The following is a 14,698-nucleotide window of genomic DNA, read 5'->3' as shown; positions in this document are numbered from 1 at the left end:
TGATATTTTCTAATACCATCAGCGCCTGGAGCTGTCTTATTTTTAATCTTTTTAAATTTATCTATTACCTCCCCCACAGCGATGGGCTTCCACATTTCCTTAATATCAGTTTTGTTTGGAACGCTCCGACTCGTTTCCAATACTTTGTACTTTTTGGGTCTTGCTTTGCCCTATAATTCTCTGTACAGTGGACCAACCTCGTCCTTGGTAGGACGCTCCACTGTCATCTTTTAGAGAGGGTGGGTTAGCTACTAACTGATGTGTGTACCTTGGCAGGAGATGTGTTCTTATTAGGTGCAGCTTTTGGTGCGGTTTCAAGCTCATTTTTATTATACTTTTTGCTGCATTTGTTATCTCGTCAATCGAGGCGCGCTGCATGCCTCTCCACGGATTTAGTGTGGCACCTAGATATTTTATTATTGTTTCTGGGTCGGCATAGGGAATAGTCTGCTGACCCATATTTATCTTTGGATCAACTAGGTGCCACGACTTGCTCTTCGCGACGACCTGGAAACTTTGGCATTTGCTAATGCTTATTGCCATTTATAAGTTTCTTAAATAATCATAAACCTTTCTGGCGTGCTTCTGTGCTTCTCTTTTGTCACAGGCCAGAAGGACCAGGTCGTCGGCGAAGGCTAAGACGGAAACGCTATCTTCTCCCATTTTTATGCCTTCCGTCGTTTTATCTAACTCTATTAGAGGTTCGATTGCAAGATTGAAGAGTAGCGGAGACAGTGGATCTCCTTGTTTAACACCTTGTTAAAGCGTATCCTGTAGCCGGATTTATTGTGTATCCTTCATCATGGACGCCAACTTTTAGTTGTTTCACAAACTTTCTAATTATGGCGTCCACTCCAGATACAACATTGCTCGTGTCCTCCAGGTTGCTGGCCAGCTCAAGTAGTTCGTTCTCTATATTTTTAATCCTCCATTCGTTTTCATCGGTTTCCCTCCGGGAGGCTTCTGGGGCTATTGTTTCTTCCGCCGAGAGATACTCCTTCCCCTAAGACTGTGGTGAGGGTAGTTCTATTTCGGTGGAATCTTCCTGCTCCCGAACGGGCAGGAGCTTCCTTTTATCACTTATTTGTTTTAGAGTCTTACCAGGTAGGAACTCTCTAATGGCCACATTTGGCTGTTTTAGGCTTTTTGAATTGTTCGTTCAATCTTTCCAGGAGGCCCACCTCCTTCTGGGACCAAGTCGACGCTCTGTTGCTTGGTCTGTTCCTGCCTTGACTCGTGCTGGCCTCGATTCGGCGCTGATTTCTAAGTTTGGGGTGTCTATGTCTTTCGTGCATAGACGGCTCGTGCCTCTTACCTGAGGGTTTAAGGGAGTCATAGTTACTCCCGCCGTTTACCCACGCTTTTTTGAATTTCTTCACGTTGACATTCAGAGCACTGGGCAGAAATCACATTGCGTCAACACCTGTGGAGGCCATCGCAATGCTTTGTTTTAATTAGACAGTCGGATTCCCCTAGTCCGTGCCAGTTCTGAGCTGAGCGTTGAATGGCGGCCGAAGGGGACGACCGCCGACGGCAGGCCGCCAACGGAAGCCTCGCAGCAAGGAAGATCCGCGGGAGGCCAAGGCACGGGACCGAGCTCGGATCCCCAGACCCGGCACGTCAGCCAGACTCGCTTCCCGACCCAGCCCGACACGCCCCGCTCCTCAGAGCCAATCCTTATCCCGAACTTACGGATCCAATTTGCCGACTTCCCTTACCTACATTAATCTATTGACTAGAGGCTCTTAACCTTGGAGACCTGCTGCGGATATGGGTACGAACCAGTGCGGACTACGGAATATTCGAACATCGCTGCAACTGCGCTGCTCTTCGCGTTCCGCGATTACCGATGATGGTGTGTGCTTCGCCTTACTCCACTAATATAGTGGAACTTGCTCATGCTTTGGTTCTGGTTCAGCGAGCACCAATCAGAGAGAGGGAACTTTTTTTAATTGGTCAGCTGAACAATTCAAAAATAAGAGGAGCGTGTTCCAGATTGGGTTCATGTTGTAGCCTGTATACCGGTTGACGTTGTTTGGATGTTTCAAGATTTCCAAAGTTTCCCGATATTTCCTGGGAAAATATCCTTTGGGTTTGGCTAATATTCTGGTTTTGTCGAAGAGTATTTTGTGACTTGTTGTCTTCTGATGCTCTGAGACAGCCGATTGAATATAACCGAATCTGGTGCACCGCTCATATTGAAGTAGGATGGCAAGATTCTTGCCATTTTTTCGTTATTTCTTTTCTTATTGCCTGTTTTGCTTCTTCCTCAGTCCTGAGTAATATTCGAAATATTTCTTTCATTTCTGACCTTGTATGACCCTGACGCTTGTTGTATAACGCATGGGTGAATATATCTCGATACACGCATTCATATAACAAACAAATATGCAGCATTCCATTTAAAAAATTAAAGGTCACCTTCGCTTTTTGAAAAATATGGCCAATATAAAAAATTAGTATACGCTATTATGTTCCTTATAAAAAACTGCAAAACTTTTTTCTTTTTCATTTTTTTTTTTATTATTTACCATTTACGAGGAAAACGCTGGCTAGTAATAGCGTGAACACCCTTTATATATGTATACATGTAATTCTATTAAGTCTTGTTGCTACATTTATTTTCTAGTTATTTGATCATCATTTCGTGTGTCCCTAATTCGGTCTTTTCATGATCTGTATTCGTAATATAATACAAATACATAAACGGAATTAGAGAATCAAAAAACGTCAATATTTACATATTTTAAGGAAACTGTAAATATATGAATGTGACAAAATAAAATTGGTATCTTAACTTTGTCCTCTTTTTCGGTGATACTTCCAACAATTAACCATAAGAATAAAAATTGGTCCTCCTTTTGCAATACATCCTCTGCAAAATATATAAGGTGTAGTAAATTCTTTGAATAGTGGTTCGTAGAACTTGGTAAGAGAAAGGCAAAATTGTTGTAGATTTGTGTAATGGGCTATGGGCATCTAAGATGAAAATAGAATTATGAACGAGGCAGCTAAAGTCCGGAAATACCTATCATTTTCCAAAATTACTCATAAATTAATCATAACAGTTCCGATAACAATAAAAATATATTGCAAATTCTCCATATTGATGTTTAACGTGTTTTAAAAATCTGGATGAACTCTACTGCACATCCTACGTGTTGAATTTTTACCGCGTTTTCTAGATCTGGTTAAACTTAACGCTGATTTCAATGTGATTACAAAGCCTTTCTCCATAGATATTGATCGTGCTCCTACTGACTTGCAATTAAAGTTGATTGATTTAATATGCAAGATATTATTATCTAGATCATAGATAATAGATAATACATATACACATTTCGTAATCCTGAAAAATCAGTTTTACTATCTACAGTGATGATATGATGATCTACGATGATGAACGACATGTTTCCTACCTACTAATTTAACGTTAAACGCAACATACAAATCTTTATGCCTAAATGTTTCACGTTAAATGACTGGAATTACAAATTTTTTAACAACCAAGCGAAATGAGAATTTACAAAAAAAAAACTCAACTGCAAAATCGACTCTGGGAATAAGACTTCCTCGCCTCGTGTAATTCAATTGTGATTAGATTTAACCACCTCGAAATGATAAATAACGAAACATCAATCTCAATCCAAAAGGCAGTGTGAAGAAAGGTACGGCCAGCACTTCCATTTCACCTTGATCACTCGTACCCGTATACAAATCAGCACAACAATACCCGCTACACTTACGGAAAATTATTCTGTATCTACGTGGAATATTATTAATATCGTCGTAGAATTACACGCAACAAAGATATACCCTCATAGAATGAAATCGGTAATCAGCATTGCCATTTCTATTAATGCCGTCGTTATTTACGCAACATATACAAGTAAACCTATATTAAACCAGATACACTATCACTCTTTTTTGCAGACTTATCCGACGAACGAATTTCAATACTTTTATTCACTTTCTAAAGGTGGTCTCACACTGCCACCTTTGTCCGTTGAATTTTCACGACGGGGAAGTCTAATGAATTCTGTTCATTTCCAAGAGTGATTATACATTTCACACAAATATATTTAGTGTGGCCCTGATACTGTGTACTATGAAATGTTAATTTATTTTATACAATGAAACGTTTAATTAATATCTATATCGTTATTATAGAAGGAAGATTATGGTAAAAATAAACGTTCAAGATATACAAAGATCTGGTTGCATAAAAATAATCGGTTTTTTTTTTTCAAGAATTAAATATATTGAAGGTGTTAGGGCAGCAAGGGGACGATTTTACGATACGTGATTTCTAGTTCAGCAAACCGTTATTTTTAATTTAGCAGCCCGGTCTGCAGACAACATGCGACACCTAGAATTTCTCAAATATTAAAGAATAGGCTATTGTTCAGTCAGTAAGGCAAGGTATCATAAAGTCACCCCCAAAGGGTCTTCGAAACCGATGCAATTACCGAGGTCTCTCGGTACCTGACCTTCCGAACGAGTCGGAGAGTCAGAGTTTACCTGGCCTGGTTTTTCCCTCTTGTTGTCAAATTTCCGTCCAGCAAGGACCAGCTTCGTCACCCCTCGCTCCAAGGACGTGACGCGCTCCGGGCGCAATGGAAGGCGGTGATACGGGGTTGGTCACTTAGTAATTTTAAGAACCTCCCTTCGCGTCCCTTCTTCAAATTTTAGAAGATTTGGAGAAGGGACGACTCTATAAGAAGGCCGACTTAGCTTAAAACGAGAGAGTGTTAGTACACAGACCAGCAGTTAGATTCACTCAGACTCTCAACTCAATACATTCAACCTTCAGACGGCACCAAGTGCAATATTCGAAGTACGCGGAAATCAATACCCGAGTGCTTAACAGAAGGAATTATAATTAATACTAAAAGATCAATTTAAGTACCTACATACTCATGTTTGTTATGCACCAATATTATACACATATTCAAACGAAAAAGAAGCTAACAGATTTTTCGGTTCCGATTTTGACAAAACATACAAATAAGCGACTAGCTCAAATACATTCCAAAAAAGATATAGTGCGGCACCTAACATGAGGACTTCACATTCCTCGTAAATTACTTGCTGTATGCAAAAATGTTTCAAACAAAAGTTGCACGGTATCAAGAGGTAATAGATTGTTTGTTACTATCTTACACTTTTATCGAGATATGAAGGTTATCTTTAGTTTTTTAAATGGGATGCCGAATATTTTTTCCCAAGTTTCAATAAAATATTAAACGCTGTGAAAAAAAAAAGAAGGTATTATACCAAATATGATATAAAGTTAACAATTACTGTGATATTAGTAAAATAAGTTTTATTTCAAGCGGTGTTTGAACTGTCGTTGCAGTTAATGCAATTGCATAATCGAATAATGAGCGAACGAGAAATTTTTTCAAGCGTTTTGAAATGTTAGAAAAACTGTTTCATAATCATTGGATTTGCGGGAAGCAGTAACATTTCATTTCAGGTCACTCGCTAGATCTAACGCCGCTTAATTACACCCATCCCTCCGTTTACGCGGATTGACCGTTCCGCGTTGATTTTTTTTACGCAGATGAAAATCGCGTAAATAGAGTCCTGCTTGTATGAAAAAAAAAACATGGTAAGAAAAACAGATATAAGTTATAAAAACATTTAAATCGCACAGGTTAATCAAAAAAATAATGATATTTCAGAAAATTAAAATAAGTTTTATTCGGTGTCAGAATCTGTACTGTAAAACGTAAATCGTAGGGCAAGAGGTTAAAAAAAAAAAAACAAAAATGATCAGAGTTACACTACCGGCCAAAAGTTTGGAATCATTTCCCAGTTTTCATCAATACTGAATCTGCTACTAATTTTTTATAGACTTGAAGGTTATCTCAACTCTACATTTATTAATTTATCTCATATCGATTGATTTGAGTGATAAAAAATTCCAAAAGCTGCTGAATTTTTTCTGGAAATTTTTGTGCAAATTGCAATGCACAGTGATTCCAAACTTTTGGCCGGTAGTGTATCTATTTAGTACGTTCAAGTAAGAATTTCAGTCTCTCTGATATGTAATAAATTCAATGAATGTTTATAGAAAACTGAACCTATCTGGCCGTGTAAAAAAGTACAGCGTAAATGGAGGGATGGGTATACTCTTTTTGGGGGCACCGAAAAATGAAGTTTATCGCGTGCAAGCAACGACCGTCGAAGATATGTGAAAACGTATCTTTACTGCATTCCCTCATTATCCGATTATGTAATTACATTGCCTGCAACAGTTCACAGTTCAAACACCGCTTGAAATAAAACTTATTTTACTTATAATATCACAGTAATTGTCAACTTTAAACCACATTTGGTATAATACTTTTTTACTTGATACTTTATAGAAACTAGGAAAATTATTGATCATCCCACTTAAAAAACTGAAGGTGACCTTCATATTTCAATAAAAATGTATGATAGTAACAGACGACTATTACATTTTCAATAGATCCCCGCGCGCACACACACGTTCAAAGAAACACATTTCCCATCTGTTCCGTACCGAACATTTTTTTTGTTTATTTTCGCATCGAGCCTTTCTCCTTTTATTTTTATAGCTTAAGGAAATTGTAAGACGGGCCTGAAGAATCCGCGACCCATAGGATTAGCCGGGGCCGTTATTAAGCGCGTACCCTCGGTAATTTCACCACCAGAACTCAGTTTATTAACCATTGTCCCGATTTTCCAATTACTGAACTAGTGTCTTCCTTCTCTCATGTCCTATCTCCTTTTTTTCGGAATTCCCCAAAACCCCGACACCTCATCCTTCTACCACCACCTTCTACCACCACTTCCCACCACCACACCCTACGACCAATACTTAATGTTCTTATTTCTCCCATTTTTCACTTCCAAAATTAAACTCCGCCCTCAGTAGCTGAGATGCGTGACTTCCTCTGAATTTCGAATCAGTATCATTCTGAACGTTAAACAACCAAGTATTGAGTCAGTCCGAGCGCTGAACGCATAATCAAGTCGTTTATATTATAACGTTGGAGAAAAGGTATTCCGGGAACGCTTCAGACCTCGTTAGAAAACAGTCCGATTTTTCTCTCGTGATCCAAGTTTGAAACATAACTCAAACCGACGCGAGTACACGACAATTACCTTATATGTTCTCCTCGTTAGAAAACAGTCCGATTTTTCTCTCGTGATCCAAGTTTGAAACATAACTCAAACCGACACGAGTACACGACAATTACCTTATATGTTCCCCCTGACACCGTGCAATTTTTGTTTGTAACATTTTTTCGTACAGTAAATAATTTACGAGTTATTTGAAGTCGTCATATTACGAGACTCACCCTGTATATTTCAAACCAATATGACTTCAACATCTAAGATATAGACGGTGTAATATCTCAGTTACCCAAACTCTTTATAATTGTAGGAGATTGCAACAGACATAATTCCCCCTGGAGATCTAATAAAACCGATGCACGGAGCAAGAAAATTGAACAGAACGTCGACCAAACTGAAATAATCCTACTTAACACATCGGAGCCTACACATTTTAATACAACAGACGGTCGATTTAGCTCTATAGATTTATCACTACGTAGTGCAAACGTCGCAAATCTAGTTGAGTGGTCTGTACACCCTGAATTGTACGACAATGACCATTTCCCGAATCTGCTAAATATCCAAAAATCACACTACAATCTTCCAATATTCACCCTGAGATGCAAATTCAAAAAAGCAAACTGGAGTAAATATCAAGAAATAATAGAGGTAAAAATAAATCAAATAGTCACTCCTACCAACGATAACGCAGTGCAAATAAGCGTAATCCTAAGTAACTTTGAGGAAGCAATTATAATAACAGCAAATACAGCTGTTCTTAAAACAAGAGGATTGATAGCAAAGAAAAATGTATCATGGTGGAATGAAGAATGCGAAGCTGCAATTTAGAAGTACTAAACACGTATTGAACATACAGTGAGTAACTTTAATATTCGGACACCACAAAATTTTTACTTCGCAGCATTATAATTATGTTCATAAGGAAAGAAAACCATACATGGTCAGGTATAATATTAAGGTACTGTGTCTAGTTAACAATATTATAAATTTTATTTACATAATTTACAATATTTGTTAAATAATACGTTTCGACACTTAGAAATGTGGCAATTTTCGTGAGTTTTTATGCTTCGGAATTTGAAGGTAATGTTTGTTTATAAACAGAGTAGTCTGTACGTACAATATTAAGCCCTGTAACATCAGTTGTGTTTCGATATTCGTGAAAACCACTTGTCATAATGGCACGTGAAAGTAATACCTCTTTTACTATACGCCAACTTGTGCTTCTTCATAATACCCAAGGAAAATCGTATAGGTAAATTGCTGTCATGCTCAATATAAGTAAGAGCACAGTGGGAGATATCATTAGAAGATTTAAACACGAGGATCGTATAGAGTCGATATTACAAAGAGGTCAACCAAAGAAGTTGGAAATTATAAGAAATATAAAGAAAGATCCTACATTAAGTGCACCAAAACTAGCTGACGAACTCCTCACAGAGACTGCGAAGAACGTGCACCCCAAAACGATACGTAGAATACTGAAAGAAAGTGGTTACAGTGGAAGAGTTGCTCAGAAAAAACCATTTGTAAACGCAGCGAATAGAAAGAAAAGATTGAATTTTGCAAGAGAATTTATTTTAAAAGAAGATACATGGTGGAATGACGTTATCTTTAGTGACGAGAGTAAATTCAATATTTTTGGTTCAGATGGACGAAGAATGGTGTGGCGGAAGAAGAATGAACAATTTAAATCAATTACAGTTCGTAAAAGACATAGGTAAACCTTTTCCAACTAATGTAACTGTAGTGAAGCAACGGCATGCACACTAAGACATCTGTTGTACATAATGTATACAGTCTGTTCCACAAGAGCGTGGACGCGATATCTCTGTGAAAATTAATTCTTTCTGTAAAAACTTTTATATACATCGAAACTACGTCTAATAAACTAATACGCGTTCAATTAACAGCGTGTCCAATCTCCACCATTAGCGATTATTGCCTGACAACGTCTAGGTGTACTTTCGACCAATTTCTTGGTACATGAGAGTGATAGAGACCTCCATGTTTCTCGAATGGATGTTTAACACGTCTTTGGACAATTGGATTTTCATAAACAGACCAGGCACATCTGATACTTCAAGCCGAAAAAGATGCTTCATCGCTGAATACACCACTCCAATCGCGATCAACTTTTTCGTGTGCTCACGCCAGCCGACTTTCGTCGTGCTTCCTTGAAAGCAACGGTTTCGATAATGTACTGCTCCATCAAACATTATTTTCTGTCAAGCGACGTTTTAATGTCAAAATCCCTATATTTATGCCCTTTTTACCAAAAAAGCTTGCCCTTTACGCAAGCAAAATGTTGGATTCCTTGAAAATAGCCGGAAGATCACTTTATCTTCCCTTTTCGTGGTACCGCGCTTTGAATCTCGATCAGGGAGGTCATCGACACATTCAGTTTCTTTATATCGTTGTATCTACTTATTAACGAATTCACGAGATTAATGCATATATTTTGCTGCATTTTTAACGCACATTTTTGGTTCTTTCGAGTGATAACACAAGAAGACTGCCCCGAAACGTTTAGCGTACACGGTACTCATCTCGAAAAGGTCCGTATTTCTCAGTAACAAAAACGATACTAAGAGATTTAAAGCTAATGCGTATTAGAGGGAACTTCATATTTTTATGCTAACACAATCTCTCCCTCATTTGACCTCAAGTTTCAAAAATATCGCGTCCACGCTTTTGTGGAACAGACTGTACATTATAATGATTACTCAATAGTAGACTAATCTAATCTAGTATTGTGTAAGCTTATGTAATGCCACTGTATACTATCGTAGTCGCTTATAACCCTGAGAGGTGCATGCAGCCTTAAATAAAGAAAAGAAAAGAAAAGAGCAGCTAGAATCGTGCAATTAACAATTGCACAGGTAGGTTCGCATGGGTAGCGTACGATGCATATATTCATAGTATAGCAAACGAAATACGCTGAAAGGGTGGTAGAACCCGCAAGGAGAACGGAAGACAAGAGAACGCATCGAGGACGACAAAACGAAATGTTCGGTCGTGGAAGAAGAACCCGGCGAGTATAATGGATATCTTTATTATCAAAGGAAGAGGTAAAGCCGATGGAAGTCCAGACCGAAGTGGCCGCAATATCGTCCAAACGACGACGTTCCGCTATGGCAAGCCAACAGAACTTCGGTTCAATTGGTCTGCCCTCCCTTCCCAACATAAATATTGATGAAAACGATACATTTATACGCGAACGACAAGTCAGTCCGCAGAGAAAAAGTCAAGAGATTTATCGGGACGCGGCCTCGTGACGACAGCCATTTCTACACCGATCATACATCAAGCAGAGCCTCCAGGCCAATTCCGATCATCCCATCGATGCTCATGTGATTCCTGTTTCTAGTCCGATTCACGTATGATTCGTTAAAGAGTGTCATTTCCTGCAAATTTTTCAAACGCTCCCGCCAGACAGATTTGATTATGATCTACCTTCGCCTTACTTGTTTTCAACCTTCATCTAAAATTGCTGCTCCTACGAGCTGTCGTTTTCGTAAACGTATACCTTGAAATATGTATAGTGTTAGTTCGATAAACACATACCTATCCATACAAAGTGCTCCATCAACTCTGTCCACCTTCAAGTAATAAGCGAAAACAATACTTGCAAATGTTGTATGATTGCAAGAAAGACATAACATGGTGGCATTTTTTACAGGCGCAGGCGTAAAGGAGATCTAGAAGTCAATTTAATTTTTTTAAATGGTTTGTCCAATTTTTTATTGTCTAATTATACAGAATAGCGAATTCTGAGTATAAAAATACTAAGGTATATTTATCCTACAATTAATCATTCTTACAATATCCGACTTTATCCACCACTACTTCATTATGAAACATGTTTTTCTATGAAAAATATTGTGTACCGAGAAACGCCAATTACACCGCAAAATATAATGCAACGGATTACTCCAGTGTGTGTTGGAGTAAATCCCGAGACGATAAGCATGCAAAGGAGATTCAACGGTTCACATATTACAACATTGTATCGATGCACATCATGCTTCATAATGAAGTAATAGGAATGAGCAAAGTCGAATATCTCAGAAACAGTGAGATTGGGGATAAATGTACCCTTGGTACTTTTATACTCAAAATTTGCTATTGTACTTAATTTGACTATAAAAAAATTGGACATTCCATTGAAAAAACAATCTCTACGTCTAATCTACGCCTACATCTAATCTCTACGTCTCCACCTGTAAAGAAACTATTATCATCATGTTATATCTTTCTTGCAACCATATAACTATTGTAAGTAATGTTTTCGCTTATTGCTTGAAATAATGGAGATATTTAAACTGGCCAGAGTTGGTGAGACTCCCTATATACAGGGTAACTCGCAATAAAACCGACAAGGAAGTGATTCCTTATAAAAAAAAATAAACAAAAAATGTACAATGAAGTCTTTTGATTGTTTGCCTAGTTTCCGATAAAAATGATTTCGAATATAAACGTACCACAGATTAATTACAATATATAAGACACATCCTGCGTGTGGTCAAAGTGTCAGTTTAAATTATGTTACATAACATTATTTAATACTGATATTGTAGTACGGAGATAAGTAAACTTCGTGGATGAGACTAGCGAATGAGGTTAATACAGCGATAGGTGCAAATGAAAAGTGCTCGAAATGGAAGGATCTAGTCGATATTTAGGTTTAGATGTTGGGTTACAAGTAAACTGTGATAATTTTTACAAATTTTGTGTTGTTTACTACTGGAATGTAATTGCTTCATATTATTCTGTAAAATAAATGATCAAGATTACAAGTTAAACGTTGAACTCGTTTAACTGAAACCTGTAGCACTTTAAATTCATATTTTATAAGTAATTATTCGCGGAAAATACGCAAGCATGTAACCAACTTTATTCTACATGTTCTATTAAGTTTTTTATAAGGAATCACCTGTTTACCAGTTGTACTACGATTCAGCGGACTCTCTGTATATTGTTTCGTATCCTTAATTTTAATTAATAAAAATGTAACGGCTGGTAAATAATTTTGACGCACGACATGAAATTGAATTACGTTGAAAGAATTATCCTGTTAGCGATTTCTCGCGGATAATTGTGTTAAGTGATGGGTTACGATCCGTGAAGTGTAATTTACAAGGGGATCACCGTCGGTTAACCAAGCGTGGTTACAGCGCCAAATTCGAATGCAGAACCAGTCACGGTGGAATGTTGGCAGGTTCTTTTCATCTCGGCTTGACAAAATCATTAGGGGACTAAATCCAATAAAGGGGCCTGGTCCCCTGCCCATTCAGGGACCTCGACGCAAGAAAACATTCTCAGTGAGAATGCTTGTGCGATCGATTGCATCGCGATCAGTTGCATTGTAACGTAGCTTAATGCATCGTAATTGCAATAATTACGATCGTTGCATCGTAATCGGTATCAGTATCATTACAAGAGATGCCGGATTTCGTTAACTTTCAAAAGTTAACATGTTTATTTAAATTAAAAACCATTACAATGAATACACCTTCGCCAACATTTCACTAATTTATTTATACCACCTACGAAACAGGTAAGACAAAGAAAATGGATAAGTATGTTCCGCACGAGTTGTCCTATAATCAGCGAATACCTCGTGGCTCCATTTGCTTTTCCAATATCCTACGAAACATTGAGTACCTTTTTCTTGACAGAATTGTTGCCTGTCACGAAAACTGGGTACTTTATAATAATCGGAAAGAAGACACTTTCGAAAACCTTAAGCACATCCTAAAAAGATCATCTTTTGAGAAAGGGAGAAGCGATTAGGACAAATACACTTGCCGACAAAAGTTAAGAAACAAATCAATTTCACATAATTTAGTCAATATTTATCATTATACAACGGGAATAAATTAATATTACTTATACCATGAGAAAGCTGCGACTTCGTAGATTAGAAATTGATAAAAATTATTTCTGATATATTATATAGTGGTAATATTCTGTATTTAATAACAGAAACGGGCTATTTTCGTGCGGACAAAAGTTAAGAAACCATAATCGACAATGTTGCTTCTCTCGATAGGTGACTGTTTTCCATTTTTTTTTGTTTCATATTGACGCTTAGTCAGTTACATGTATAACATTAAACATGACACAACGATTTAATTGTTATAAAAATGGCAAGTAGGCATTATTCAACAGAAGCGGAGAAACAAGTTATAATTAAAATGTTCAATGAAGGACAAAAAAAAATAGACATTGCTAAAACATTTAATGTGAACCGTTGTGTAGTAACAAAAATTGTACAACGATTTCAACGAAGTAATACTGTTAACCCTTTGCACTCGAAGTTTTTTTTTCATTCATATTACCAGCAACTCGAAGCAAATGGCTGACATAATATTTCAAGTTCTAGTTGTCCGATTGGCTCCAAATTTTACCTTTGGACTCTCACTTTCAACGTATCATTCACCCTTAAGTAGACTTGTCCTTGTGCATGCAGATTCACATATGCATTTACGATCTTCGAATTTCTGTAATTTCATTGTTAAAAATATATCTACGTACACTACCGGCAAAAAAATTTCAGAGGATGTGCCGTTCCCGTCTGCACCAGAATTATGCCAAAATATATTCTTTTCTGATTTTTAGAAACTCTGAAAGACGAAAAAAGGTCGAAGATATGATAGTCAAACTTCAAAGTGCCGCCATTTTGTAAATTTTCACTATTTTTTTTCATTCTGGTTCACACCATAGTCACAGCCGTACTAATCAAGAATCCTTTCGGTTTTTTCATTTCCGATAAACAGAATGGGCGGAATCGTGTCAGCCAGTAGGACACTTTTTTTTAAAAGGACCGTACTGAATGATATATAATTCAGACAGTTTTGATTATTTTTACTTGAAAAAAATTGTGAACTTTCTTAAAACATGAATAAATATGTATGCAAAATGCCGATACTGAAAAACTTATACTTTCCTTACAAAAAAATCCCTAAGAAGGACTAAAAAATGACACTCTAGACTAGAATACCCCCTTAACTTTTGTCGGCAAGTGTAAGTACTGCAATGAATATAGCGAAATGCATCGAAAGCTGTCAGTTATCCGTCCAGCACTAATCAACAGAAAGGATCCGATTCTTTTGCATAATGCGCAATGTGGACCATGCCTCCGTGGCTTTGTTAATTCCAGACCTCACAGTTTTCTTGTAGATGGGATAAGTAAATTAATGGAACAGTGGCAAAGGTGTATATATTGTCGTGGTTTTTAATTTGAATAAATATGCTAACTTTCGGCGTAGTTATGGTTATTTAAATTCAGACGAACTTTCCAAGCACCCTAATAGCTTCACACCGATAATTTATTTTATAAAGATACTACAACATTGAAATATAGTATGGAAGCACCGAGAAAAATTAATTTTAAAAGGGATCATGAAATAGAAAAATGTGCAATTGAAAAAATAATGAAACAAAATCAGTAGTGCAAGTTACAAATGGTCGTTTTTATAAGAGTGCGTAACAAATGACTGAATTAATTGAGTTCTTTCGTCTTATGTAATTTGCTATTTAATATGCTTTCTTCTCAAAATAAAACTTATTATTTCAGTAC

General features: G+C 37.1%; 1 protein-coding gene across 1 annotated transcript; it reads left to right on the top strand.

The window, feature by feature from the left end:
• The first annotated feature begins 8,381 nt into the window (after positions 1-8,381).
• On the top strand, positions 8,382-8,886 carry LOC108578194. The gene is made up of 2 exons (XM_017941476.1): positions 8,382-8,642; positions 8,764-8,886. The coding sequence occupies exons 1-2, from the start codon at positions 8,382-8,384 to the stop codon at positions 8,884-8,886; spliced, it is 384 nt and encodes a 127-aa protein (XP_017796965.1).
• Positions 8,887-14,698: the final 5,812 nt, after the last annotated feature.

The sequence above is a fragment of the Habropoda laboriosa genome, unplaced genomic scaffold, assembly GCF_001263275.1.
Source record: "Habropoda laboriosa isolate 0110345459 unplaced genomic scaffold, ASM126327v1 scaffold1524, whole genome shotgun sequence".
Classification (NCBI taxonomy): Eukaryota; Metazoa; Arthropoda; class Insecta; order Hymenoptera; family Apidae; genus Habropoda; species Habropoda laboriosa.
This window is presented reverse-complemented; position numbering and strand designations above follow the sequence as displayed.

Bases quoted from the DNA above. Each gene is read 5' to 3' on its own strand.
- LOC108578194 (XM_017941476.1), top strand. From the start codon at position 8,382: ATGCTCAATATAAGTAAGAGCACAGTGGGAGATATCATTAGAAGATTT. The intron at 8,643-8,763 runs GTAAACGCAGCG...TTTTTGGTTCAG, and splicing joins TTGCTCAGAAAAAACCATTT to ATGGACGAAGAATGGTGTGG.